Consider the following 26,402-nt stretch of genomic DNA (forward strand, 5'->3'; position numbering starts at 1 on the left):
GGAAGGTGGCCCCGCCTCTGCTCCCCAAAGCCCCAGGCAATTAATTCGCTATTACCGCATTGTTGGGCCGTAAGTCACGGAGGGTAATTACTGAGCGGTAATTTCACCGCTGCTGGGTTACGCTGCCGGGGTAATGGATACGTCGTGCGGTCATTGGAACCTAACAGTTTCAGCATGATTCGACAACCTGATTACGTGATCGGATTCTCGTCAATTTTGTTTCTCTTTATTCACCGCGTCTATAGATAATAACATTATTTACACGATAATCAGAAGGTTTCATCATAGAGACTCTATTTCTGCAATTGTGATGAAAATAATTTTGATGATTTTATATCTCAACGTTGCAAATAGACCAAAAGCGATACTTATGTTTATGTCACAATTGACGTCCGGTATTGAATTGTCCGGTATTGTGTTCATAGTTATATTTTTGAGCTTTCGTCACAATGTTTATTTCGTTGCACACAAAAAAACTCACCTCCAAGTATGCGATGAGAATCCGGAACATGTTTCTCCACACTGCAAACAGGGTTGCCCTTCTTCTACGTCCGTAATGAGGACACCCTAAAAAGCAAATTTTAATAAATTATCGTTGATAAATAGATTAACATGATAAACAAATATAATAAATTAATAATAAAGTAAATTAATGTAATATAATAAATTAATATATCTTAAAATATTAATATAAGTATTATATATTAATTCTTAATTCTAATAATCTGTTTTGTACGAATTAAGTTTGCAGCACGTAAATTTATATTTTGCCTATTCATCAATGATATAAACTTTAAAAGAGTTGCTATGCTCGGTGATATTTCGGTTATCCGGTGATATTTCGGTTATCCAAATTAATGATGATATTTCGGATATTCAAATATCCGAAATGTCATCATTAATTTCCATTAAATTTACACGATAAAAATGAACACAAAAATTAATTTAATATATAGTCCTTTTCATGAAATTAAAAATTTAAATAACAATTTTAAAATATTCAATAATTAACGTACAAACACTTTTAAAAAATTTATAAATTAATGGATAAATATCGAAATTAAGTAATCAGCAAATTCAAATTCAAATTAATTCAACAGATTATTTGTCTAAAATGTCTGAACATAAATTTTGTCCAAATTCCAATAAATGCAAACGTCCTCGATCGACGTGACCGATGAAATTGCGTTAATTGCAGAATAGTGAAAGGTCTTGATCATTGTAAATGTCAAACAAACGCTATGCACACAAACGTTGTTTTATGAATCCGCGACTTGACAATTCGATAAATAAGTAAAGATATCCTACTTAAATATGACAATATTTAATAATAAATATTGTCGCTAATGAGCGCACGTCACTAATAATAATCGCTGATGCATCGGCGAATCAGTGACACAAAACAAATGTTAACTGCGACTGAGCTGGCTGATTGCGTTAAAAATAAATTTTATTATACAAGAGAGAGTATAAAATTTTATATGTAAAATTATATATAAATATTTAATGATAAATATCGATATTATTTTACTTATCGTACGTCAATACTACAACATTAAATAACTTTTCTTTTTCAAAGTCGACGTTGCAGTCAAAAAAAAAGTTTTTGCAGCATTAAATGAAAGAATCATTGCACAAATAACATATTTCAACATACAATAAATATATTTTAACATGAAATATTGAAATAAAGATGTATTGATTAAAAAGATATGTATACAGAATTATATTGTAGTTTTGAGCATTACAATACGGTTTTTCTTTTACTTTAAAGTATCAGTAGCTAAAGTAATTCTATGTTAATATCTAATTGAAAATCTAATTGTAAAGAAAAATTGATATTAGAAATATACTGATTGTGAGTTTCTCAAAAAGCGAAGTGTTAACGTTTTGGAATTATAACTCGCAAATTTTTCCTCGAGACGAAGAAAAAATTTGACGCGGAGAAAGTACGACGTCGTTTCGTATATGCATGACGCTCGCTGACACGTGCGAATGAGGACAAGGTTCCAACCAAATGATGAGCCACGTGCAATTAGGAAAAGTTTTTAATTGCGAGAGCCTTGTTATGTCACTGTACAAGGTGGTATTTATCTCATTCGTAAGAGGACGATGAACCGCTAATGAGCGCACGTCACTAATAATAATCGCTGCTGCGTCGGCGAATCAGTGACACGAAACAAACTGCGACTGAGCTGGCTGATTGCGTTAAAAATAAATTTTATTATACAAGAGTAAAATTTTATATTGCTTTCTTTCTGATTAACAAATAATAGTACGCAGCCTTTTGCTTCTCCTCTTCTTTTTAATTTTTAATATCTGTTTTTACGATTTTTTTAAATTTAAAAAATAAGACTCAAGAACTATCGCTATAAAGATTAAAAGATTTCAAGCCAAGGATATACTAAACCAAATAAACGGTATCCGGAAATTTAATGTCGAACGTAAAATATTGCTCAGTCTACAAGTTAAGGAAGGAAGCTTTAAGTACATTTATTAACAGTTTCCACATTAGATAAATCGACGAACGGGCAGGATGTAATAGGTGTATTACATTATCATCGAGCCAATTTACCAATCGCTTCTGGTGCAACTATCACTTCGTATTACCGTCTTCGTTGAGGAAACATTAATAACACGTCGATTTTCTTGCACGCCCTAGAAGTTGAGATTGCTTGGGCTCGAGCAACGTAAATAATGGATGTTTCATCGTGCGTTAGTCACCAGCTGTCATCGCATTTTTAAAAACGTTTCAAGTATTTCTGACAGCGTGTTTATTTCTCCCACTCATCTAATACGTCGGTGATTACCGGATACTAATTGATGGGACGTCACGATTTTTTCAAAGATCGCTTTTCATCGAGAGGGAGGATAAATGGAGCTATGTAAAATAGTAATAGAATGACATTTAGTATGATATAAAGATGACATTTTGAACATGACAATTCTGAACAAAATAAAATTTAAATCTAATCAGTTCAAGTTTGATTTTTTCCTCTTTGATTTTTTCCCTTTTCAATACTCCCCACACAGTTAAATTCAGTGTTACCAAACTTGAACCTCGAAAATTGAATTATTTTATTTCGTTCAGAATTGTATCATATTCGAATCTGTATTTTACGCTATACTAAATATTGATTTGAAGACACGCTATTCGCACGAAATGGAATTATTGAGGACTAGCGAGAATGCATAATGAAATGGAATTATTGAGAAAAAAGTCGAAATATTCACAAGTTTATGTAAAATTTTTTTTATATTTAGTAATAAAAGATTTAACTGTGATGACGAAATATATTTATGAGATATACATTTCTATGAAATGCATCTCATTAATTGCGAAAAAATAAAATTGATTTATTTGCCAGGAATATGTCGTATTTATTATAAATAAGAAATCTCGTCTATGTAATATTTTTCGCAATAAATTATTTATAGTTTTTAAGATGCTTATTAGTATCAAATCATTAACAACTTTCTAAAATGCTTATTTGCAGTAATAACATTAAATTACTTATCAATTTAATTTGTGATATTACTAATCTATTCGGTTTAGCGGTGTGTTTCAAGACCTATAAATAATTGGCGCACGGTTACCTTGAACTGGAAATTGTATACCTTTATAAGAAATATTATTAGATAGTAACCGCCTTGACTGAATATGGCATTTTTCACTCATGTATATTTAAATAAGGATTTATTTCAATAAAATAAATATTGTATATCGCAAATAAATTTTTAATTTTTCTCAGTGTAGCGTTGTGCAATTTTATGTCGCAAAGTGATGTAATTACGTTTTGTATTTTTATTTAACCTTATATGAAAGAAAAAAATAAGAAAATTAGCGTAATCATATAAAAGATTTTTAAAAACGTAAATATTATTTATTTATAAAAATATTAATTAATAATTTAAAATAAAAAGTTTTTAATTTATCAAAAGCAACTTTTAATGAAATATGTTGCTACAAATGATTCAAGAATTGATATCGATCTCTAAGATCATAAAGATCACTGTACTAAAGGATCCGCTGAGTGTCTGGAAACTGTTTATGCCAGTCGGGTCTACAAGAGGTTTCTAAGTCTTGGCCCACAGTCACCGGTTTGTCTACAAAGGGAGAGGAGAAGAAGAAACCGCCGTGTTGGATGGAAGAAAGCGCCCGAAGCGCGTTGGATGCGTTCAAGAACCTTCCGGCCGGCGTATATGGTCAGTCTACCCACGTTCGGTTCTCTCGCTGCTGGCCTCATCGCCAAATATCGAGTAGACACGCGTTGGAAAATGTGCCGGTCGTCGCCGATCTGTCTCTAGCTGCCTATATATAGCAATACCGAATAACGATACTCGTAGCGTGCTGAGCGTTGCTATCTAATTAACATATTTTTCGTTCTGACTCACCGCGCGGTGAAGGGCCTCTTTTCCTTGTGATGTCAAGGCGGATCGCAAAAAATGCAAGAGAAACGAGAGGTTAATTATTTCAAGTCTGCAGAAATATTTCGATATCTGACTTTTCTTATGCGTGTCTAAAATGAGCATAAAATGAAAAATCACGATTGCTGAAGATTTAATAAAGAATTATTTTTAACTAATTCATGGTAATAAATTAATGTGATTCCAATTTGAAAATTTTGAAAGTTTTGAATTTACAACTTTATTGCGTCAATATGTTCTGATTAATTATCCCTCTAAGCATTAAAAGACTTTTCATCCATCTACAGTTTTATGCGCAAAAGTAGCTCTTGATGATTAAACGATGCTTTTGATTGCGGCTGCGTTGCTCAAGAAGACAGATTACTTAGAATTAACATACCGCAAGCATTGTGAAGAATTATTCCAATCATTTACCGCTCGAAATCAACAGCGCTGCTGTAACGCAGAATTGTAGCGAGAATGCAGTTTGGCGAATCTAGTTTAATTCGACGGTTGCACACTTTCGCTCGATTACTTTTTAACGAATCATAACCACTGTTAAAACGTCGAAATATTAATTCGCATTTAGAATTTAGATTTTGGTATCAACCAAATGATTGTATTAATTTTCAATAAGACAGATGCAAGCGAAAAATTTGAAAAACAAATTTACTCCGCGTCATGAAAAATATACATATATGATTTGAAATATGTAAGAAATATATATATTTTATAACAAACTATATAGTTGTATAATTATAATTATATAACCAATTAAATATATTTTTTCCAAAAACTGAACTTTAAATGATTTCCACTTATAATTGTTTAAATGAGTTAAACTGTGTTTGTTATTCCTTAATTGGTATAATATTCTCAATATCGGCATTAAAAATAGTCAAAATTATTACGTATTGTTTCCGCATTCGGCCAATATAATTAACGTTTAAATTCATTCTGTAGATCTTAGAAGATTGATTAGAACGTAACGGATCAACACTCATACGTACCCCCTTAACGAACCGATCACTCGATTATCCCGCGGACAAAGGCCACATTTTTAACGCGACGACCCGTTTAAGGAGAGATGTTATCCGTAACGACGTGTCCTACGCGCGATACTGGCCATTCAGCTCGTGGGCGGTTCACTGACATTTGCATGACGCGTTGGCCAATAGACAAGGTGATTACGAAAGTTTGCGCGTTGAAAACCTGTGCCACGGCAGACTCGACGACAAATTGATAAGTAATTCCCACTGGAAAAATTTGGTTTGCTTCAAGATGCAAAATGCGAAATCGAATTACATAATCGACTCGATTATCTCAAAATTGACGAGAGCTATTTTGCTCATCTCAGTTACAATTACAAAGATTAGAATGAAAATTATTTCTTCTAGCGCTATTTATAACAATACTTAATTACATGTATTCTATTGTATAAAAAGTAAAAATAAAGATCTACTTCTTTAACAGTTATTAAATAAAAATCTAGATTTTGAATGCAAGTAATAAAATCTTACTTTTTTTTTTATTAACGTTATATGCATGTGTAAATTATATGATAGGAAGTCCTTTACGAATTTTTTATTTTCTTGACTTATTTTTTCCTGATTAATTCATTGTTTTAGCAGAAAATAATATTTACTTGATGATAATCATATGATGCGATGAAATTGATTTTATGAAAATTTTTCACGAGTAAGATCGCAGCGAATCATTGCGTCATTACCATTTAAAGGATTAGCAATGGTAACAGTCGAGCTACCGGTATTTAGCTTTCACTTAATCGGATTGAACCGCGGTGAAGCGTAATTTGTGCACCCTGTGGACGTAAATAGGCGTGGATGATAAATGAAGATTATAAATTGCTCGTTCTGGATGGGTCTGAAACGCTTACGAAGTTTGTTAAGAAACCAGCGTGCCATTTGAACATCGATAAGATTAGACATTGATATTGTTTAATTAAAAAAAATAGTTTCTTGCAAAAATCGCGTAAAATATGTTTACAATTAAAAAATGAAAATAAAAGTAATGTTAATGCATATACAAGAATAAATAAAAAAGCAAATTGATAATATTTGCAAGAACAGATAACTAAACATGGAAAAGAATATAAATATAAATTAAATGACAATGAATTTATGAATAAAATTATTGTAATTCATTGTATTTTATATATCAAGAGAGAGAAAATTATTTTATGCGGTTTAGTGAAATGTAACGCGTTGCGAGGGTTGGAGAATAAAATTGATGAGACCGATTATTCAGGAGAGATCTTTAATAAAATCCTGCTACACAATTCGCTGTTGCGTTTATATTCACGCAAATTACGAAACTTATTATCTTCAATATAGCCACTTAATTTTAAGGTATCGCGCTCTCTCGACCGTAAAACGGCCATCGCGAAATTCCAGGCAAATTGCAATTTTAGTGCACGAGGCTGTGTAACATTGCGCAAGATTTCCATGGTGATTCAGTCGCTCGTACTCAACGTGCGAGAGATAACAATGCCGCTTCTCGCTCGCCAATGATCGCGGAAAATCGTTGATAAGTAAACACACAAAGTGCGCACAGACCACGATACTGCAAACCAAACCAGTCCAATATACGTCTCATTATTTAAATGATATTGTATAAATTCGTATATTTGAATTTTTCAAATTCTGCTCGCGAGAAAATCGCTACTATTGTAAGTGCACCAGTAAATGATCATCGAATTTATGTTTATTTCTGTGATAATCATATAAGAAATGTTATATTTAAAAAATATTTAGCTTCTTATAATTTTCAATTATAGCTATAAATATAGAATTAACCCTTTTCTCTCTTACTGAAGTTATAATAATAACGCTTGCACGTTAATTCTATAATATCCAGGTATTAAATGATAATTCGGCCAATAGTCTGTAATTATGCTTATTAGCTATTAAATAATACACATAACATTAAGTCCATGATTTATTTAGTAGACATATCGTTTAATTGCATATTTCTGATATCATTTATATAAATGAATATTAAATGCGACAACGGTATATTTTATTTTTAAAAAAGCAATAGCTAATCTCTTTCCAATATTTAACTATCAAAAATTTATGTCCGTAACTAACCTTATATTCAGTCGTAAATTAAAAAATATCATCTTCCGTTATTAATTGCAAATGATAATCTATGTAACACTTACTCGAAACCAAGAAGAAAATTCAAAACTTATTCAATGGTTAAGCCATATGTCGGCTATAAATATAATACTGTTTAGCGAAAGGATATGAATTATCGAACAATATTTCTTAAACGACCATCCACTAGTGCCTTGCTATACGAGAGATGAGAGTAGAACAAGAATTACGACTCTCGCGTTACGACCACATGCGACATTACAATTTCACCTTCGCACGACTTCAATGTTGGAACAAATTTGCTTCGAGTCGAATTCCAGGGACGGTGGAAAATTGACACAATCGCCGTAACTATAGACCGATCGTTCCTGCAAATGGTGACGGGGGTCGAAAGAACGGGAAAGCTGGGCTTTCTCTTCCTCGGGAACTTATCCTCGATAAACGCCTCGAATCAACGTTACGTGACGCTTATCGTTTCCAACCAAGACTGCCACCTTTTTCATCTCCTCCAGCGATTTATGAAAATCGCCTCGCGCCTCTGAACCATAAAGGAACGATCAAAAGCAATTGACTCATGAAAGTGCCATACCCCTTCTCGATAGTTCCAAATCGTTCTCGAGGGCGTCGCGCCGCCGGCGTCGCCGCCGCCTCTCCCCGGCAGGATTCCGCCGTCCCTTCGAGTCCTCCGCCAACGATCCTCTTCCTCGTCCTCGTCGCTGTCCTCATCGTCGTCTTCGTATTTCCTGGGTCTCACCGCGCATATCTCTTGCGCTGGACGACGCCGCCGGCGCCTCTCTGCTGCGCTGCCGGAATCTTCCGATGATCGTATCCTGATGATCGTGGTACCGTTGCGATCACGAGTCGAGGAAAATCGCGGCGACTCGTTGTCGCCCGAGTCAATTCTGCCACGCGTCTCGAAGCGATTCTCCTCAGGATCGTTCGTAGTTGTCTCAACTGTACCGCCCCGTGTATCTTGCAGGATAAAGAATCCTCGCTCCGGCGAGACGTCGACGTCAAGTTGTCCTTCTGGAGCATTTCGCACCTTACTGTGATCTCGCAGATACTTCGCGGAGAAAATCCGGTTGTTCTCGTACCAAGATTTGGCACAGAAATTTTTTGAGTTTTTGGTATTACTCTCTGTTTCATCTTTCTTCGGTGGCGACAACGTTCTCGTGTGTCTATCCGATTTCCTATCGAATATTTCGTGATCTTTGCTTCGCAACGACGGGCGTCTTTTCGGGGAAGCGTCACGCTCCTTGAAAGAATTTGTTCTGACTATTGCTTTGTCGTTCTCCTCCTGGAAAGGACTTGAAACACGTAGTTCGTCATCTTGTGTCTTAAAGGATACCTTGCCGAACTCTATATATCGATCGTTCGCAGTTTTCCTATCGATATTGTTCTCGTAATCGTGATACAAAGTTCGCCCGAATTCCTTATCATCGTCCTTGATACTGTTCTTCCTCCTTTCTAAATTTCTCTCGTGATCTTTGTAGGAAATCTCGCCAAACTCGACATTCTTTTCCTTAAACGAGTTCTTCTTCCCGGAATCTTCGTTTACATTCTTAAACGAGTTGCTTCTGCTCGATTCGTCATCAACATTTCTCAGGACAATCCTGCTGACGCCACCCGCATGTTCCATGGATGAGACTCTCTTCTCTGCATTATCATTCTGATCTTTCAGGAAAGTTCTATCGAATTCACCATCTCGTACCCTAAAGAAACCTTTTTTATTTATATCTATGCTTACATCTTTGAAGGAATCTTTACACAAGTCTTCCTGATCTTTGCCGAAATACTTGATCGAGCTTTCGTGTTGATTTTTCGAAATGTGCTTCTTATACGCGTCGTTATCTCGATCTTTAAACGATGTTTTTCTGGCCAAATTAGACTCATCGCGATCCTTGCTAGTTGCCCTCTTAGATTCAGCTTTGAAGGAATTCTTCTTGGTTATCGGTTCTCGATCGTACTCCTTTAGAGATTCCTTCCTAGTCAGATTTGGTTCCCTGGACGAACTTCTTCTGGGCGAACTTCTGTCCAGGTCTCTCCTAGGTTCAAGAAGAGCCCGGTCGTACCTCTGTATCCTCACGTCAAAGTCCTCCGGCGAACCCTCATAAATGTAACTCCTCCTCTTTGAAGAATTGTCCCTCGATCGAGGATGATTTTCTTCGTCTTCTATCGATTTTCTTCGGTAATTTCTCTCGGCATTATAAGTGTCGCTCGTTTTTCGAAAACTGTCGTCTCGTCGAGGCTCGCGAGCCTCGTTTCGTCTCTCGGAGCTTCTCGATTTTCGATCGGTAGATCGTTCGCGTTGAATTGCATCCTCTTCTCGATCATATTTTCCACGCAGCTTGGACTCGCTCGATCTGCGCGGTTCATCCTCGCGATCATCTTTTAGTTTCCGACCTCGTTCGTTAGATAAATTATCGTGCGGATAATTAATGATCGGCGATCTTATATCATTCCTACCGTCGTTTTTCGTCTTGCCATGCGCTTCCTTTTCAGGACTCGGTGATCTCTGCTCTCTCTTGGATCGTAGTTTGTTCTCCTCTCGTGACTTCAATCGCTCGATCATAGCCTGGATTCTACGGTCCGGCGACTGACTGCCATCGGTAGCTAAGTTTTCGATCTCCTTAAGCAATATATCTCTCTCGTCAACGGGTTGCAGCAAATCGTTATTATTGTCGTTGCTTCTACTAATCTTGGATATCCTCCCTCGATTCCTCGACTCCACTTCTTCTTCCCAGGATTCTTTCATTCTCGATTTATAAGAGTCGTTGAGATCTCTCTCGGCGAACTCACCTTTTTGTCGGCCCTCCCTCGGTAAAGATCCCACGTATCCTTCGTCTCGATACTCCGGACGATCGTGCGATTTATCCGGCTTTCCACCCACAAGCTCGCTCCTGAATTTTCCATTTGTCAGTTGCATATCCTCGAGATCTTGTTTCCTCGATTTTCTCATGTCATCTGGGACGTCCTTGACGTTCCAGGAACCGAAGTATTCTCTACTCTTCTTGTATAACAGGTCAGCATTATTCTCTTCCGTCTGTGCAAAGTTCTTATTATATTCCTGTCCGTTCCGCTCCACCTTGTTGTTGTGTTGCTTTGACATGCCGAAATGATAACGATTGCCGCGCCCGCCGTTCTTGCACGACCGGCTGGAGTGTACTTCCGCCTCGCTTCGATGAAAATGATCCTTGGCGAACGGGGCGGCCCTCGGCGTGTCCTTCACTGCCGAAGGGCCGCGCAGGCGGGACGTCATCTTCGCGAGGAACGGAATCTTGAAGACAAGAAGTGTTATATCTCACCCAAATAATATCGTTTATATGTATATACAATGTATACGTGGGTGTGATTTCCGATATAGATAGGTATATAACAATTAATATCACTAAAAATTCTTCAGTAAAAAGATTGTAATCCTTTTTTATGAAAAAATTTGTAGATTCTTTCACCGACGAACGCTGTCGTTAATTTCTCGTGATATCTCCAGGCATGAAAGAGGAACGTAGGCGCTCTGAGACACGCACAGTTAAGTATACGAGCGCTAACCTATTATTATTCGCGTATATCGAACCAGCCCAACGGCTACCGTCGATGCCGATCGATCCCTGATCCTTCGTCATCCACCGTGCGTATGTATTTGTACTTGACGTTAGTGCACGAGCACTGAAACTTTCTAGGTACACTAAGATTTCTGAAAGTAACATCAGAAGCACCGTTCAGTACAGATAAAATATCATGCCACCTTAAAGTTTTTTCACCAACTATCTCACATCCACGAGATCTCTTCAACAAAAAGAGATTAACTGATGCTCTAATACAAAATGTGACGCTTTTATATCGAATTAAGCTCTGAAATGACAGAAAGATATGTCACTAATAAAACTCCTGACAAAATGATCAAATTAACTAAATCGATTAACCGCACAGATTCTTCACAGGCCTGAACCATTTCTTCATCTTAAACAGAAGCGGTTTCTACAGATCTTCACAGTCTACGCAAAAATAAAACTGGAATTTCTTCAGATACTAAGGGAAGCGTCACACCAGGATAAACAAACACAACAACGTGGACGATGATCGCGACTGAATGATACACCTGAATCTCTATTGCCGTTGCGATGAGTAGCTCACCGAATCCTTTGTACTTCTCGAGCAAGGACACACCTTCCGAATCTCACGGTCACTGAGCCGTAAACGTCTTATGTCCAGATACTCTTTGTCTCTCTCTCTCTTTCTCTCTCTCCCTCCCTCTCTCTCTCTCTCTTTCTCTCTCTCCCTCCCTCTCTCTCTCTCTCTCTCTCTCTTTCTCTCTCTCTCTCTCTCTCTCTTCACCTTTGATACTTTTTCGGGAGAGAAGCGAAGGACAATCTTTAGTGGATCCTCGCGAGTCCTCGCGTCTCGCTGAAACTTGCAGAAGTGTGAGAGAGCGCCGGTCTTCTCTCCTCTCGAGGTGGCTTCTTCTCGGCGAGAAGCCGCCAGCCGGCTTCGGGATGGAACGACGACGACGACGACGAACGCGCAGCAGACGACCCTGAAAGTCGTCTGTGGACTTTCACGAACGCGAGCACTTTGCCGGTCGGAGTCACCACGAGAGTGTGCACCGGAGGGAGAGCGTGTTCCTCCCGCTCTCTCGCCCCTGCCCCCTATCCTGTCGAGGCCCCCCTCGCTTCCAACCGTCCGCGAGCCGTCCCCTTCCTCACTAAGCCCTCTCTACCCCGTCTCTACCGCACACCACGTCATCCCCCCTTTTCGTCCTTCCTCCTTCACGCCGCCGCCGACTCCTTCACCTCCTATTCACGGTCCTGCGGTCCTCCCTGAGGTGAGGTGGAGCTGTACGATTCTCCCGTTAATCCGCCGATGCTTTGGGCAACCACAAGGTATGTCGTAAGCATATAAGCTCGACTTAAAGGTTCATCGACCTCTTTGATTGAGCGATGAAGCCTATGAGACAATAGAAAGCTTCAAGGAAGAGCTAGAGTCTGCAAGAGTGTAATTTGAAAGAAAACTTTAAAAGCCGACGATGGATTTGAAATAATGAGACATTAACAGCATGATGCGATAAAGTACAAAGAGAATACGTCAATTAGCTATAAATTGACTACTAAGCTAAGACTATATAGAACAGAAGCATGTTCATCAACGTCGTTGCAACAGCTAACATAAGAAATCAATGGCGATATATTTTTTCGAACGACAGAACGAGAGCGGAAGCATCGTCTTTCACTTTCGAGGCGTAGCCAGGCGTTCGCGCGGAAATTAATGGCACACTTCGAACGTGAAAGGAGCTAAACGCGCAAAAATACAGAAAAAAAGGTGTAAATGCTCTCGTTATACCGATGAGAGGTTTCGCAAATAGATCATCCACATTTACGTTTCATTAAAACTTTCCTTTTGGATTCTTAATTATAGTTTAAATATCAAATTAAGAAATTAATAAATTCCTCGAAAAATAAAGAGCAGTTACTCCAAAAATCAGCAAATTTCTTGAAATTAAGCCAAGAAATTAACAATTTAAATTAACGTAGTTACTACATATTAATGAATCCAAGAGCTTTATACATTCGAGCGTGCCGCATAACAATTCTTCTCGTATGCGCTGCGCGTAAAAGCACAGCTCGCGCATTAAACTCAGAATATCCAGGCGGAGGTGGACGTCGCGGATACTCTCGCAGGAACTTCGAGAATGTCGTCGATGCTAAAGGCGCCGCTGTCTCGTATTGACCGTGGTCCTGCAGTTTAATGAGACTTTAGCGATCCCTTAATGGAGCTGGTTAGATAAAAAAGGGTAATATTCTGTGGAGAATGTTACTTATTAGTACATGTTTATGTTTGCACCGTGGAAAGTCAGGTGACAAAATCGCTGACGGAGAGAAAACCAAAAAGGAGAATGAGACTGATGGAAAAAGAAGCATCTTCACACCATATCGTATGATTTAACTCTTAAAATCGTTTTCTCTTATCTTGCGAAAAATTACAAGCGATTCAATGAAATCAGCACTGGCGCGAATTGCGATATGCCAGAAATGGAAAGTTGAAGCTATCACTGATCATCAGTAGAAATGTTTTAAACAGTTTTCGAATTCTTGATGGTATTAAAATAAAATTATAACACAATTTTTTAATGTAAATTATGTGCGTAACAAATATACATATAAAAGAGCAAATAAAAATATAAATAGATAAATTATTTATACATAAAACTTTAATAGATTTTTAACTATTAGTAAGATTACCGATTGTTGTGACGTCGCAAAACTTTCAACAACAGTAGACAATTCTTAATGAAAATACGATCTTATAATCATAATTGCAGCATTTAACATCTTAAATAGATTGATGGTTTAAAGATACGCAAGTTAGTATAGCTAGGATGCTCAAAATATTTAAAAAAAATTTTAATTTTATAGTTATATTTTTTACTAGTATATTACTTGTACATTCCTCTGTCTCATAAGGGTATATAGTAATATAAATTTAGTTATAATATAATATACCTACCAGTAAAAAATATATTATAACTATAAAATTAAAATTTTTTTGTCTACGGCAATATTTTTTAATTTTCCTTTTCCAGAATAAGGTTTTAAAGAAAACTATATCTAGGGTGTGGTGGCCATCCCAGCTACTTACTTAAAGTTAAATTGACAATGCAAAAACTCAACACCTATAAAGATTACGAGGCAATTTTTTCTAGTAAATCGAATGCGAAACTTCGGGACAATAGCGATAGCATCCACCTACAAAAGGGTTAATGAACGACCCATTTGCGAAATAGCAAGGAACCAGCCCATGAATCATCGTCAAATAAATGCTAACCTTCCAAGGCACACGAAACACGTGGCATAAAGGGAAAAAAAGATATTTTCTTCGGTGAAATATACAATCGTCCGTGCGCGCCTAATCGCTTCTTGACCTCGCGGGTGCGGCGTGAGATTTTACTGCGAATCACTACGTGATGACTCGAGAAATGTTTTGTACAAATTTCTTTTCACATATTCTGATACACACAAAAAACAATTTTTTAAACACAAATAAAAAATAAATGATGTATATAAAATATTAAACAACGATTTTGATCAATAATGACACAACGATAAAAAAAATTGATAATATTATTAATTATAATTATACGAATTTGGACCGATGAGAATAAATCTAATTAAGAGAATTATTTTCGATCAAAGAACGAATCTTAGTGCTTAAAAATTTTGGTGTGAATTTATTTATTTTATAATAGTATTATATTCTAAATTCTCTAAAAATATAATTGCATTATTTCCTACGATCGCAAAAACAATCAAATTAGTGGTCATTCACTGCTAATCGTTCACTGTGCACCCATCCATTATGTTTCCACATAAACGGCACGCTGCAATCTTTCCGTCCTATCGAAGACAATGAAAGACCACGATGGCATTGAACGAGCGAAATATCACCATTCTCCGTTGCGGCGAGGATAATCGCTAAATTAGCAGAATCGTTACTCGCGCGCATCGATGATTAGCTATCGCGGAATAATTTATATCACACGGCGGGCAGCGTGTTTACGGCGATTAAAAGCCTATCGTGGCGAGCCGATGCGGCCCGATGGCTCTCGATCGAGCTCGTTTCTTTGCCTCGTATCCGATTCGCGAAACGTGAACGCGCGTTATTAATCACGCGTGTCCCATAAGCAGGCTTTCACTCTTGCGTCACGCCGTAAAGCCAGACAATCGGCCTGTGCTTCATATATCACGTCTGCCGTCTCCAGCATCGAACGCGCAACAACGACACGATGATATCTTGATCAATTGTATGACTCGCGCTCGCGACTCGTCCTCGTCGAGAGAGTAATTCGTTATATCGTCGCGCAAATGCACGGCGATATCGATTTCGAGTGATCGCCGGCGAGAATCATCCGACAATACAATTTCGGCGCATCATATCGCAATAATTATCGCGGCTCTCGAGACGATTAATTTCCCGGTCTCGTAATTAATTTATCGCGTGCTTCCAACATCGCGTGGCGTTTCGCGAGAAATCGCGCAATCGATCGAGGTGAGCGCTAATAGCCGCGATCGCTTAGCTTACATTCACCCTCTCTTATTCTTCTCGTAGAATTTTTTATAACGATTGTAAAACTTTTTCAGACGGATTCTTAGCCGTTCTTAGTAAAACAAATGAGAAAAAATTGAGAGAAAAAATAGTTGCAATTATCATAATTTAACTATAATTTATAGCCACTTTAAGTGCCAACTATAGATTTTTTTTTAGTAAAACTATAAACATATAAATTATTACTAATATTAATTATAACAGTAATAACTAAAAAAAATGGAGCTCTTAACCATAATTATTTTACCATGAAATAATAATCACAAATACCAAATACTTTTTTAAACGAAAAAGAAAACTCTCACTTTAATGTTTATAAAATTCAACATTTGTAAAATATTAAAAGGCAAAAGGAAAACCGACGATATTTCATTATATTTCCTTTTTTATTTCCAATTTAGCTTAATGAAAATATTTTCATCGTTTCTTACATTTTTAAATGATCGCTTATACCATCGATCGAATTTAAGAGAGCATTCGAAATCGAGGATTCGGTTTTCTTTTTAAAAAGATCGAAGAGATAGTCGAATCGAAAGTAGCACCTCTCACTTCATGTTCTGGTTGTGGACATCGCAAAATGCCGATTTGCAATTTTATAATTCCGACAGTGAGATGGAAGGGTTGGTTATACATAACCGGAGAGGACGAATCGTTTCCAGGTAACGCGCTGTTTAACGGGTCCCAGCGCCGCGAATGCACACAATTAAGTTCCGCTTTGCGCTTCGTTCGCCTCTAATTGCTCGATGAATTTCCAGTCGCGCGAATCCACTCACGATTCTTTGCCGAAGAGATGAAAAAAGGTAAAAGAAAGAAGTGGCTGTTGCAATGAGAAAAGAAGACTCGAGTCTTAATGTCGTTTTATAGATGGCAATAATAAAGTTCCTAAGAGTTTTTATTCCTATGAATTAGCGTAGAAAAATTAATTCCGATGACTCTTACGAGAAATCGTTAAATTATGCTACATGTAGCTCTTAAATAAAATTCAAATTAAACCAGCATACGTCCATCAATTAATTAGATAAAGCTTTTAATAAAATCGTTTTCTTTTTGATTATGATAACGTTTCTTAATAAAAATTCTTTCTTATGCATTAAGAACATACGTTTGTATTTTACATATATTACTTTTAAATACAAGAAGTAAAAAGCAATGAGCACGAGAATTACTTTAAAACGATACCACTATCTCGCACGCCGGATACACTCGTAGAAACGTTTTTGTTCGTCGAGAAATATCGAATAGAAAGTTATCGCAAAAGATAACAGCTAAAGTTTAGAAAGTAAAATAATGCAGGAAAAAGTGTCGCGCGCACTTTGCAAAGAATGCAACGTGAAAATAAATTGAATCCGGGGGCGTACCACAATTACCTGTTCAGGTGGCGTAAGACGCGTGTCAGATAAGAACTTCATAGCTGGCTAAGTTACTTTGTTCCGCGGCATGGTGACACGGTAAAACTACTGCTGGTAGTATCAAAAGCCGCGATAGAAAGAGGGCAAGAAAGGGATCACTTTACTCGCTCGAATGGTTCGATTATTGTGCTTTAGATGCTATCTCTGAGATAGGAGAATTACAAACAATTACAGACTACGTAATAGGAATATTAATTATCCCGTTTTAAATTTTACAATTCCAAAAATTGAAGTAATTAATCCATATAATTAAAAAAAAAATTTTGTATTTGTTTTAAAATCATTTCTTGTTAAATTTTTTATGTTGAATTTTTAATATATTCGAATTTTAATTTAACATATGCTTGTGCTATTTGAATATTTTGTATTAAATCGATAATATTTCTTATTATTAGTATTAAAATAACACAATTTATAAGTAAATAAATAATATAAAAATAATATATTTTAAAAGGTAAAAATGAATGAAGAAAATATACATAGTAACTTAAAAACTTTAAATTAATTCCATTGGTTGTATATTAATCCTATTAATAAGAATTTTAAATAATATTTAAAATGATTAAAAAACTGTTTTAAAAAATGATTAAGATTAAAAAAAGTTCTGCGATAAAAAGTTTTTCAACTCTGAATAAATAAAATTAAAGCCAATGATTTCATATTTGCCATTCGTCGATGACCGTCGGCCTTTCTTTGTTTAAAATCGCTTTTCGTGAAATCTTCGGATACGTCCCTGTGTGTGGGCCGCGACAAGGTCCTGTCACAACGCCCCCGCTTTTTGCACGCTGTGCTGTGACCACACAGTGAATGGTGCCCCTTACGCGCGTATCGACCTTTTCGCCCGAAATGGCAAGACTGAGGGTACACTTCGAGCCGAATCGATTAGCACTTTAACTATCCGTGCTGTGAAAAATAGCTCTGTTGATCCACCGGTCGCAAAGAGATTTATCAACTAAATCAATGTAAACATGGCATTTAATCGACATTTAATATTTTCATTTTTTTTTTATTGCCGGAATCTGCATCTCTGATCACGTTTTTATAAGTTATTATGAGAATTGCATATATAGTATATATGTATATAATTCACATTGAATTATTAAAGATGCAGCTTCGACCGGTATAGGCTTCTAGTTTATCGATTGTGTTCTCACATGTACGGTCTGAAATATGGTTCTTATTGTTTATGAGAATTGCTTATTTTACAAATTCGTAAGTGTTGCTTATAAAACATATTAGCACGCACGCAAATGAAAATGCGTTGAGATAATAAATGGCTGTATTTAGCAAAAAACAGCTTTTTAACCGTATAAGATTTTTTATATGATTGGTTTATATATTTAGATCTTTTAAAAAATTAAGGATAAAATCAATCATGTTAAAGAAAAATTTACAACAGTTGCAAAGTTATTTTTCCTGTTAAACGCAGCCAATGAAAGATGCATCTCGCATAGCAGAGAGTTTTAAAAAGATCAGAACCTTTATTTGAGCGTCGCGCTCGATACTCGTCTTTGGGCGTGTTTCCTTCGAGAAAGCGCATGAAAACGAGAGCTCGATCCATAAGTAGATATAGACATGCATAGTCGTCCGTAATGTAAGACAGACGTTGCCCACATATTTCTTGGGATTCAAGGGCGCTATCACACGCACTGCAATGGTTTTAAGGCGTCATTCACACCAATGAGACCCTCCCAGCTAATAACCGAAGGAGTTAATGGACGCATGCTGATTTTCATTCCACCTAGTCGTGACCGATATTCTCTGCGTCCGTCAACGAAGGAACGCAACGCCGACAACAGTCGACGCTTCTTATATAGACTTTGCTACTTTTTTTGCTCTCTAGCATATGAGATTGATTACATTGCATTTTATATCGAGTATAAAGTCATCAACACTTTCTATCAATTATAGAACCAGTCATTATAGATAAATCTGGCATGGACTTGTTCTAAACGGACATGTTATAAAAATACTAAACCTACAGCCTTAGTCATAAGTACTCCCTAAATAAAATACTCCCACAAATTGATATAAACATTCTATATCTAACGAAAAATAAATTAAGAAACAGTTTTATTGAAAAAATAATATTTATTGTTATAATAATTTTAATATTTTATTAGTCTCTCTCTCTCTCCCCCCTTTAGCTTTTATTACCGCCTTTGTCAAGAAAATGCAATAAATTGAGGATTTATACTTATGGCCAAGACTGTATATATAAAGGTTATATATAAAATAATTAATATTCATTATCGAATTAGATTTAAGATGTGAATAAATTTAAATTGCTTTCACTAAATTTTATGGTTAGATTTTTTAAATTTATATTGTTGAAATTTAAATCTTGAGATGCAATGACTTTCCTTGTTAAAAACCAATGTCAAAATTGAGGAAAAAATTTAAATTGAAAGAGAAAAGTTAATAATTCTGAAATAATTCATAATAATTTTCCACTGCATTTAAAATTGCAATAAATCATAAGAATTAAGCATATTGTAATTCCATTGACCAAATTGCAAAATTCACTTTTCCTTAAAGACTATTTTTTATACATATATCATCGTCTACGTGTGACGTTTAGAATCTACATATTTATCTATCACTTGTCTGGCATACTTACATTTATCTACATTTATCATACGACACCTACGTGAAAAATATCAGTGTATCGGAAGGCCGTTTTCTCTCTGGGACGTGCTACACGCGAAAAAAAAAAGTATTTCAGTGTGCGAAGAGTGGCTCAAGAGCAGCTTAAGCGTGACAGTATCTGCGGATCATCTTGCGCGTCATACTTACTTCGATTTACAAGTCAATCGTTCCCGGAATGTTCAGCGAAACCGGAGCTGCCGACAGTCCATTTTCGTTTTTCGTCAAATTGTCACATCATTCCCAGCTATCATCGCATTACTTGTGACCTTCAGATACGTGACGAATTGCAGATCCGGGTACGAGCTGTGCGCCGAGCTGCACGCCGCGCGAAAGAAATGCTCTAATTGGATTTACCGCGGGCGACCCGTTAAGCATTTAGCGGTGCACGTCACAATTGCGTTCTGTGCCCCGGCCCTCTCGTAATATAGCGGTGACTCACACGGCGTTCTCGTTTCATTGGAGAGAACGGTGATCCCAGCTCATGCGCTCTGGTGCAACTCAAGAGCCCGCCGGAATCACAATCTTATCGATATTAAAAGAAGGCGCAAGGGATCGTCAAATTGCTCCCGAAAACTATGTGGCGAAAGGCAATTTGTCATAAATAGATCTTGAGATTATCTGAATCATTTGAATTTCTGTTATATAGCCCAGCTTTTCTTGCAGAAAAATTTCTTAAGTTACTGTTTTTCATATTCAACATATAATATACTCACGCAATCAGAAAAAAAAGATATGATAGTAGCAATTATAAGATAACAGCTACACAAATTATAAAATATATATAGAATTAATGTATGTATGTTGAATAAAATATTTTATAATTATATATTGCAACTATAAAATAATTTATTCAACTGTTGTGTACATTAAATCTATATATAAAACTTTGTATAGTTATCATTTTCGTAGATACTAATACATATATATTTTTCTCTGATTGTGAGTGTAGATACACTTGAAAGAAATATTGTTTATCCTTTAATATTTTTATTTTAAGTGTCCCTTAATCAATAATAAAAGAGCTTAATGTTAATAAATTGTGATTTTCATTTAAGTTGCTTATTTAAGATGTCAATTAAGATAGACCTTAATAATATACGACAAATTTTAAAACGTGACAAGCATGTTATATTGAGTTATTTCATCATCTGTCAACGTAAAAATCAAAAGAATAATACTGTATTAATGTCTTATAAGAAACTCTTATAACGACTGTAATTCCGGTCGAGTAAAAGTACATGTTCCACGACCGTCTAACTAGCAACTGCTTTTTATTGGCAGTGCCGTTATGCCGTTCATATAGTGAAAAACTTGGCGGCTGTTTGAGGTAACCCGACGTAATGGATGTATCTATTAAGGAACATATCGCGTTCTCGGAAATGATCGAAGTCGCATAATGATCAAACTCTTTTGAGTGCTCAAATTTATCTTCGTCGATAATTTATCGTCTCTATAAATAAAGGACCGTTTATATACTAAAATTTTATGTCTCTTGGTTAAATTGATGTATCACATAAATTGATACAATCTTGTGTTATTATTTTTTAATAAAAAGGCTTACGGAAAAATTAGCAAGATGGATCTTCTTATCTCAAATGGCTCATAAATATGTATTATGTCGATCAATTTTGTACAGAAACATAGCGCTTCGAAATTTTTCGCATTCTTTTGCAGATTGATTTTTTTTATTTAGCGCAGAGTCACTTGTCATATTGCATGACTTTAATCACACAGCGACATCGCAAAGCAATGATGAGAATCTTTGTTCGAGGCCCGGTGTTATCCGGAGCTGGCATTACAGCGCTCTGCAAATCAGAGCCAGCAATGATTTAATCACGACGCAAATATTTTTGCTTAAAAAAATCATGCCGTAAAAAAAGATACAAATATTTTAAGAGAAGCTATATATTTATCTGCAATTTCAAGAAGCGGAGCGATCGTGTTACAATTCGTACAAATTGAAATCCTTGAATGCAATGTCTAACATTGCACATAAACTGTATCTATATGAAATGCATATTAAAGTCTACCACATACAAGTGACATAAGCTGCATAAGCATAGTATAAGACCGCTGCATGGATCAATAAGTATCTCATATAAATTAATATAGCGTCTACTCTTTAAAATTTTTAAAGTAAATCTCACTCTAAAAAGAGTAAAATCTCACTCTTAAAGACTGAAAAACTGAGCTGTCTCTTTTTCGAAACTGGCTCAATTTTTACTCTTTAGAGTGAGATTCCACTCCAAAGAATTTAAAGAGTATGTCGGATGTTTAGTGGTCCAGCATGCTATATTTACGCATTTGTGTCATTTGTATGTGATGGTCTTTACACGTAAAACGTATCTGATTCAGGAAAAACTAAATGTGTATTTATATATATATATATATTCTTCCTCTTTTATACTTCCATATGGAGAGCAAACGATTATGATTGCGCTGTATTACCTATGACCTTTTAAAAGCTGTCATAACGGTTGTAGTATTCTCGAATACTCGAAAAGATACTTGGAAACTGGATTTATAATACCCCGTAATATTGAAATCCAATAACGACCTCGATCGTGCATAATGCTGTTTGAGCTGGAATCGCGTACACACCGTAATACCCGATACAGATTGATCGCGTTTGCGGATTATGTGCACTCGCGCGCGGTACTTTAAAAAGTCATTAACCGATAAGTGATGCGGCGATGTAAATTGCAATCAAATAATTGGTATTAAAATGATTAGCATTAAAATATACAAACTAAAACATTATGAAGCATTTGGAAAATTTTCTGTACCTTCGCCCGAATTTCTACATTTACTATCTAAAGACGAGTAAATTGTTGAATATGTATGTCATTGCGATATAATTTTAATCATTTGCAATTAATTCACTTGTATCACGGAACTTTTTACTCTCTTCTTGTGTTTTCTTCTTGAAAGCTAAAGTCTATAATACATATAATCTTCTAGTCTCCAAAAGAATAAACAGGTATACAAGAAGTCTTTGATTATTGTAATCTCACGACTCGTGACAGCTGCAAACCGAGAAAGGACGAATTCTCCAGTGGGCAGCCATCACCGATGCGAAGACAAACATTGACATTGAGCCGAGACATAATGATGTCACTCGCACGAAAGTGACATCATTTCGTCTGCTCCTTGATTCGACCCACGAATAATTTACAGCTCGTCCGGACTGACCTTTATTTAAATCTCATTTTTGTATGCACCGTGACTTTAATATATACAGTCTAGATTTTAAATAAAAACATACATAAAATACGAGATTAATTCAAAGTGATGCTGAAATGATTAATCTTGATATATGACGTAAGAGTTTTTTTGCATATTTATTTTTTATTTAAAACAGTTCTAGTTTTTGTGAACGATATTATTCCAAATTATTAACGTTGAATCATCAATATTATTTAAAAATCTAAAAGATTGAAAACCTTGTGATAAACCTGTATATAAACTCTGTAGAAATACACATGACGTAATGATTAACATGTTTGGAATTTATCAAAAACCATTTTACAAACGATTGGAATGCAAGTTTATAGTATTACGAGATAACGATAAACAAGTTATAGTAGTACAAAATTGCATAATGTCACTTAGTGTGGATCCATCCTTGAACTACGCGATCGAGGTTAGACCTTTCAAAGATAAAGTTTATGTTTCTCCGCATTATAATTGTAATTTTTTATTGCGACTTTTCGAGCTGACTCTCAATGGATCCTGTAAGACAGTGTAAGGTAAATCGCTAAGTGCACAACTCGCGTATCTCATTTTTTCCTTTCCCGATCGTTCTGTCGCATTTTAATCACTGTTTTTCTGCAAGATTCGCTTGCAATACAGTTGCAATGCAATGGCTCGTTGCTAATATAACCAGATTCTTAAGTTATCTAACTCAGATCATTAAAAATCGAATCATCAACGAGGAAAAGTTTATTATTATAATACTACCATGATAGCTGTTGATTGCTGACGCACTTAAATTAAATTAAATTTGACATATTCGTGATTGCATTTATATCGGTGTATCTGCCGTTTTACTTGTCATACGTCATGTTTCTTTCACTGCTAACTGACCGTTTAATTTTCTTTCAGTTTCCGCAACGTCTGTGTACTTGAAATCGCTTTACGAAAATACGATTCCATTTCCAGGATGAACACAGGAAGGAAATTGCAGTGGCAGAAAAAAGAGGAAAAAAAGAAGAAAACTCAATTTCATGGATGTTTCGTCTCGATTTCGTGTGAAAAGATTCGCTTTAGCGATGCTTTGATGTTGGTTAAATCCTTTGTTCGGCGTGAGAATAATTGCTATCCTGACGAAGGACTTCACATCCTACACGAGTTATGCGTCTACAATACACAGAATAAAAAGTAAGAGTAAGAAATTTACCTATCATAGTCGATTATTCTTCTCACATTTGACTGTAATTGTTTTCTTATTCTTACTTCTTACTCCGTATATTGTAGACGGCACATTATAGTTAGTCAAGAAGTTAGGATCTGGCCAATATGACGTGCACCGTAAGGCACTGCTATGATTGATTCCGATCCATGCCAATGGTTAACTATAAGAGAATTGCTATTTGTTTTTGTGTCATTTTTATCAGTACAAAATCTAAAATGCAAAAGTCTTACAAAAGCTTATTTCAACGTGCTATGTCGTATTAATTAATATTATCACGCAGTTTATAAGAATGATGTTACTTAATTTGTTTGACATAGAATTAATTTAATTCCATTTAATAACAAATAACAAATGAATTTTCGAAGGAGAGTACAATTTTTTTATGTGTTTTATGTATTTTTATGTATTTTCTTATGTATTTATATAAACCGAAAATTATCATAATAATAATAACGTTATATTCAAGAAAAAATTGGTGCGTACATTAAAATAAAATTAATAAAATTATTACACACAACGTTACAAAATCGTCAGTTATGCATCAATTATTTAAAAATTAATTCAGAGTTGAATCAACAACTGACGGCGATTTCGTAACGACATGAGTAAGGATTTTAGTCTTTATTTCAATGTATACACATTAATATTTTCTTGAGTGTATATAGCACCATTATTATGATAATTTTCGGTTACCAAGAAAAATACATAATAAAATATAGAAATAGAACAATCCCCAAACGCGGTTACGAAAAAGTAAAAATTGTACCCTCCTTAGGCGTGTTCTGAACATGTTCCTTTTGACTTTTAAAATGCTAGATTTCGTGTTTCTAGAAACGCATGAACTAAGATCGCGAGGATCTAAGGTCCTCCGACACTGGCATTCCCGAACGATTGTGTCACGCGTACCGATAGACTCTTGCTCTGCATTTCGGTTCACCCTGTATGCAGATACTGTCAGAATGTAGTTGCACGCTGCTCGTTACGTGTCAGAATGCGTCCGAAACGATCGTGTTAAATTTGCGACACGTGATATACGCGATCCAATGAAGGCCAAACAGTCGTGGAGCGCAAGAGAGATCGTGTCGCGTTAGTGCGATATCGTTATCAAACTGGCGTTTCGCTGCAAAATATGTACACTGTTGGAAAAAATGTGTCAAATTTAATAAATTGCATATCTCAAACGGTCCACTCAACTTTTTGGGTTAATTCACGAGATGAATATGTTAGAAGGTTATACAAATATTATATAAGAGAATAAATACAAAAAAGATAACATCGACAGTTTGTAAACAAACCGTGGACGCACTTTTTTTAGTACTCTCTAAATTTGAATCAGTGGATAATCACTGATATCAGTGCCAAGTATGCCACTGGTAATCAGTGAATTAAATGTGAGATCCCTAACCTAGCTAATCTTTATTATGTGATCTAACCAACCTTGTTTTAGTGCTTAAATTCAATGAATATGGTATTGGAAAATTGAAATTAACGTACAAATATCAGTATTTTAGTTATATAATGCTCAAACGTTCTTTCTTTTTTAGTTGAACTTCATTGATTATCAGTGTCAAGTATGCTGGGTAATTAGTGACTATCCACTAATTCAGATTTAGAGAGTAAAATTAACATTTGTGATATGTTAAATTAATGACATTTCATTTATTCATTTTGCAATTTATGTTTTTAATATTAAGAAACAATGTAAAAATATTTTATTTTTACATTATGTGTTGACTTACTCATAAATTGTGTCATTTTGACTGCACTAATATGTCGAATATTGATTTAACACAAACTCTTTAAATAACATAATCACATTATGTTAAATTAACTCTCGAATATATTAAAACGTGAGTGGATTGTTTTCAACACAAATACACAATTTTTTTATTATAAGTATAAAGAAAGTGTAATACACTTCTATTAATTATACCTACATTGCACATATCAAGTAAAATACGCAGCTGGAAATTTTTTTAGTATTTTTAAGTTTTTTTTAGTAATATTCATTTCTTTTAGCATTTAAGTTCTTTAGATAGAAAATTAAATATTTTTTAGGATCTCAGCGGAAGGCTAAACAAAAAAGATATACAAGAATGTAAGTTTTTATTTTATGCTATACTCTCTCTCTCTCTCTCTCTCTCTCTCTCTCTCTCTCTCTCTCTCTCTCTCTCCCTGAATAATCCCTTTGAAAAAATTTAATAATATATTATCTTTGAACAACATTATTTCTTTAAATTATCCGAGATATATAAATGAAACTTTTTTCGATATATCTCATGGTTTTTCGACAAGTGTCATTGGAAT

The 26,402-nt window shown here is 35.4% G+C and overlaps 1 protein-coding gene across 2 annotated transcripts in view; it reads right to left on the minus strand.

The window, feature by feature from the left end:
- The window catches only part of Lmpt (four and a half LIM domains protein limpet), a 132,389-nt gene that overhangs the window by 87,334 nt on the left and 18,653 nt on the right, over positions 1-26,402 (minus strand). The window contains exons 1-2 of one of the 2 annotated variants that reach the window (XM_018444196.1): positions 8,116-10,800; positions 482-567 (exon numbers count right to left, since the gene is read on the minus strand). In XM_018444196.1, the coding sequence (XP_018299698.1) occupies positions 482-567; positions 8,116-10,785 (2,756 nt within the window). In that variant the 5' untranslated portion in view covers positions 10,786-10,800. Of the gene's footprint in view, positions 1-481; positions 568-8,115; positions 10,801-26,402 lie in introns of those variants that run through there. The other variant, XM_018444201.1, reaches the window with a different exon arrangement.

This window comes from Mycetomoellerius zeteki, unplaced genomic scaffold, assembly GCF_001594055.1.
Source record: "Mycetomoellerius zeteki isolate Tzet28-1 unplaced genomic scaffold, Tzet1.0 scaffold149, whole genome shotgun sequence".
In the NCBI taxonomy this organism is placed as follows: domain Eukaryota; kingdom Metazoa; phylum Arthropoda; class Insecta; order Hymenoptera; family Formicidae; genus Mycetomoellerius; species Mycetomoellerius zeteki.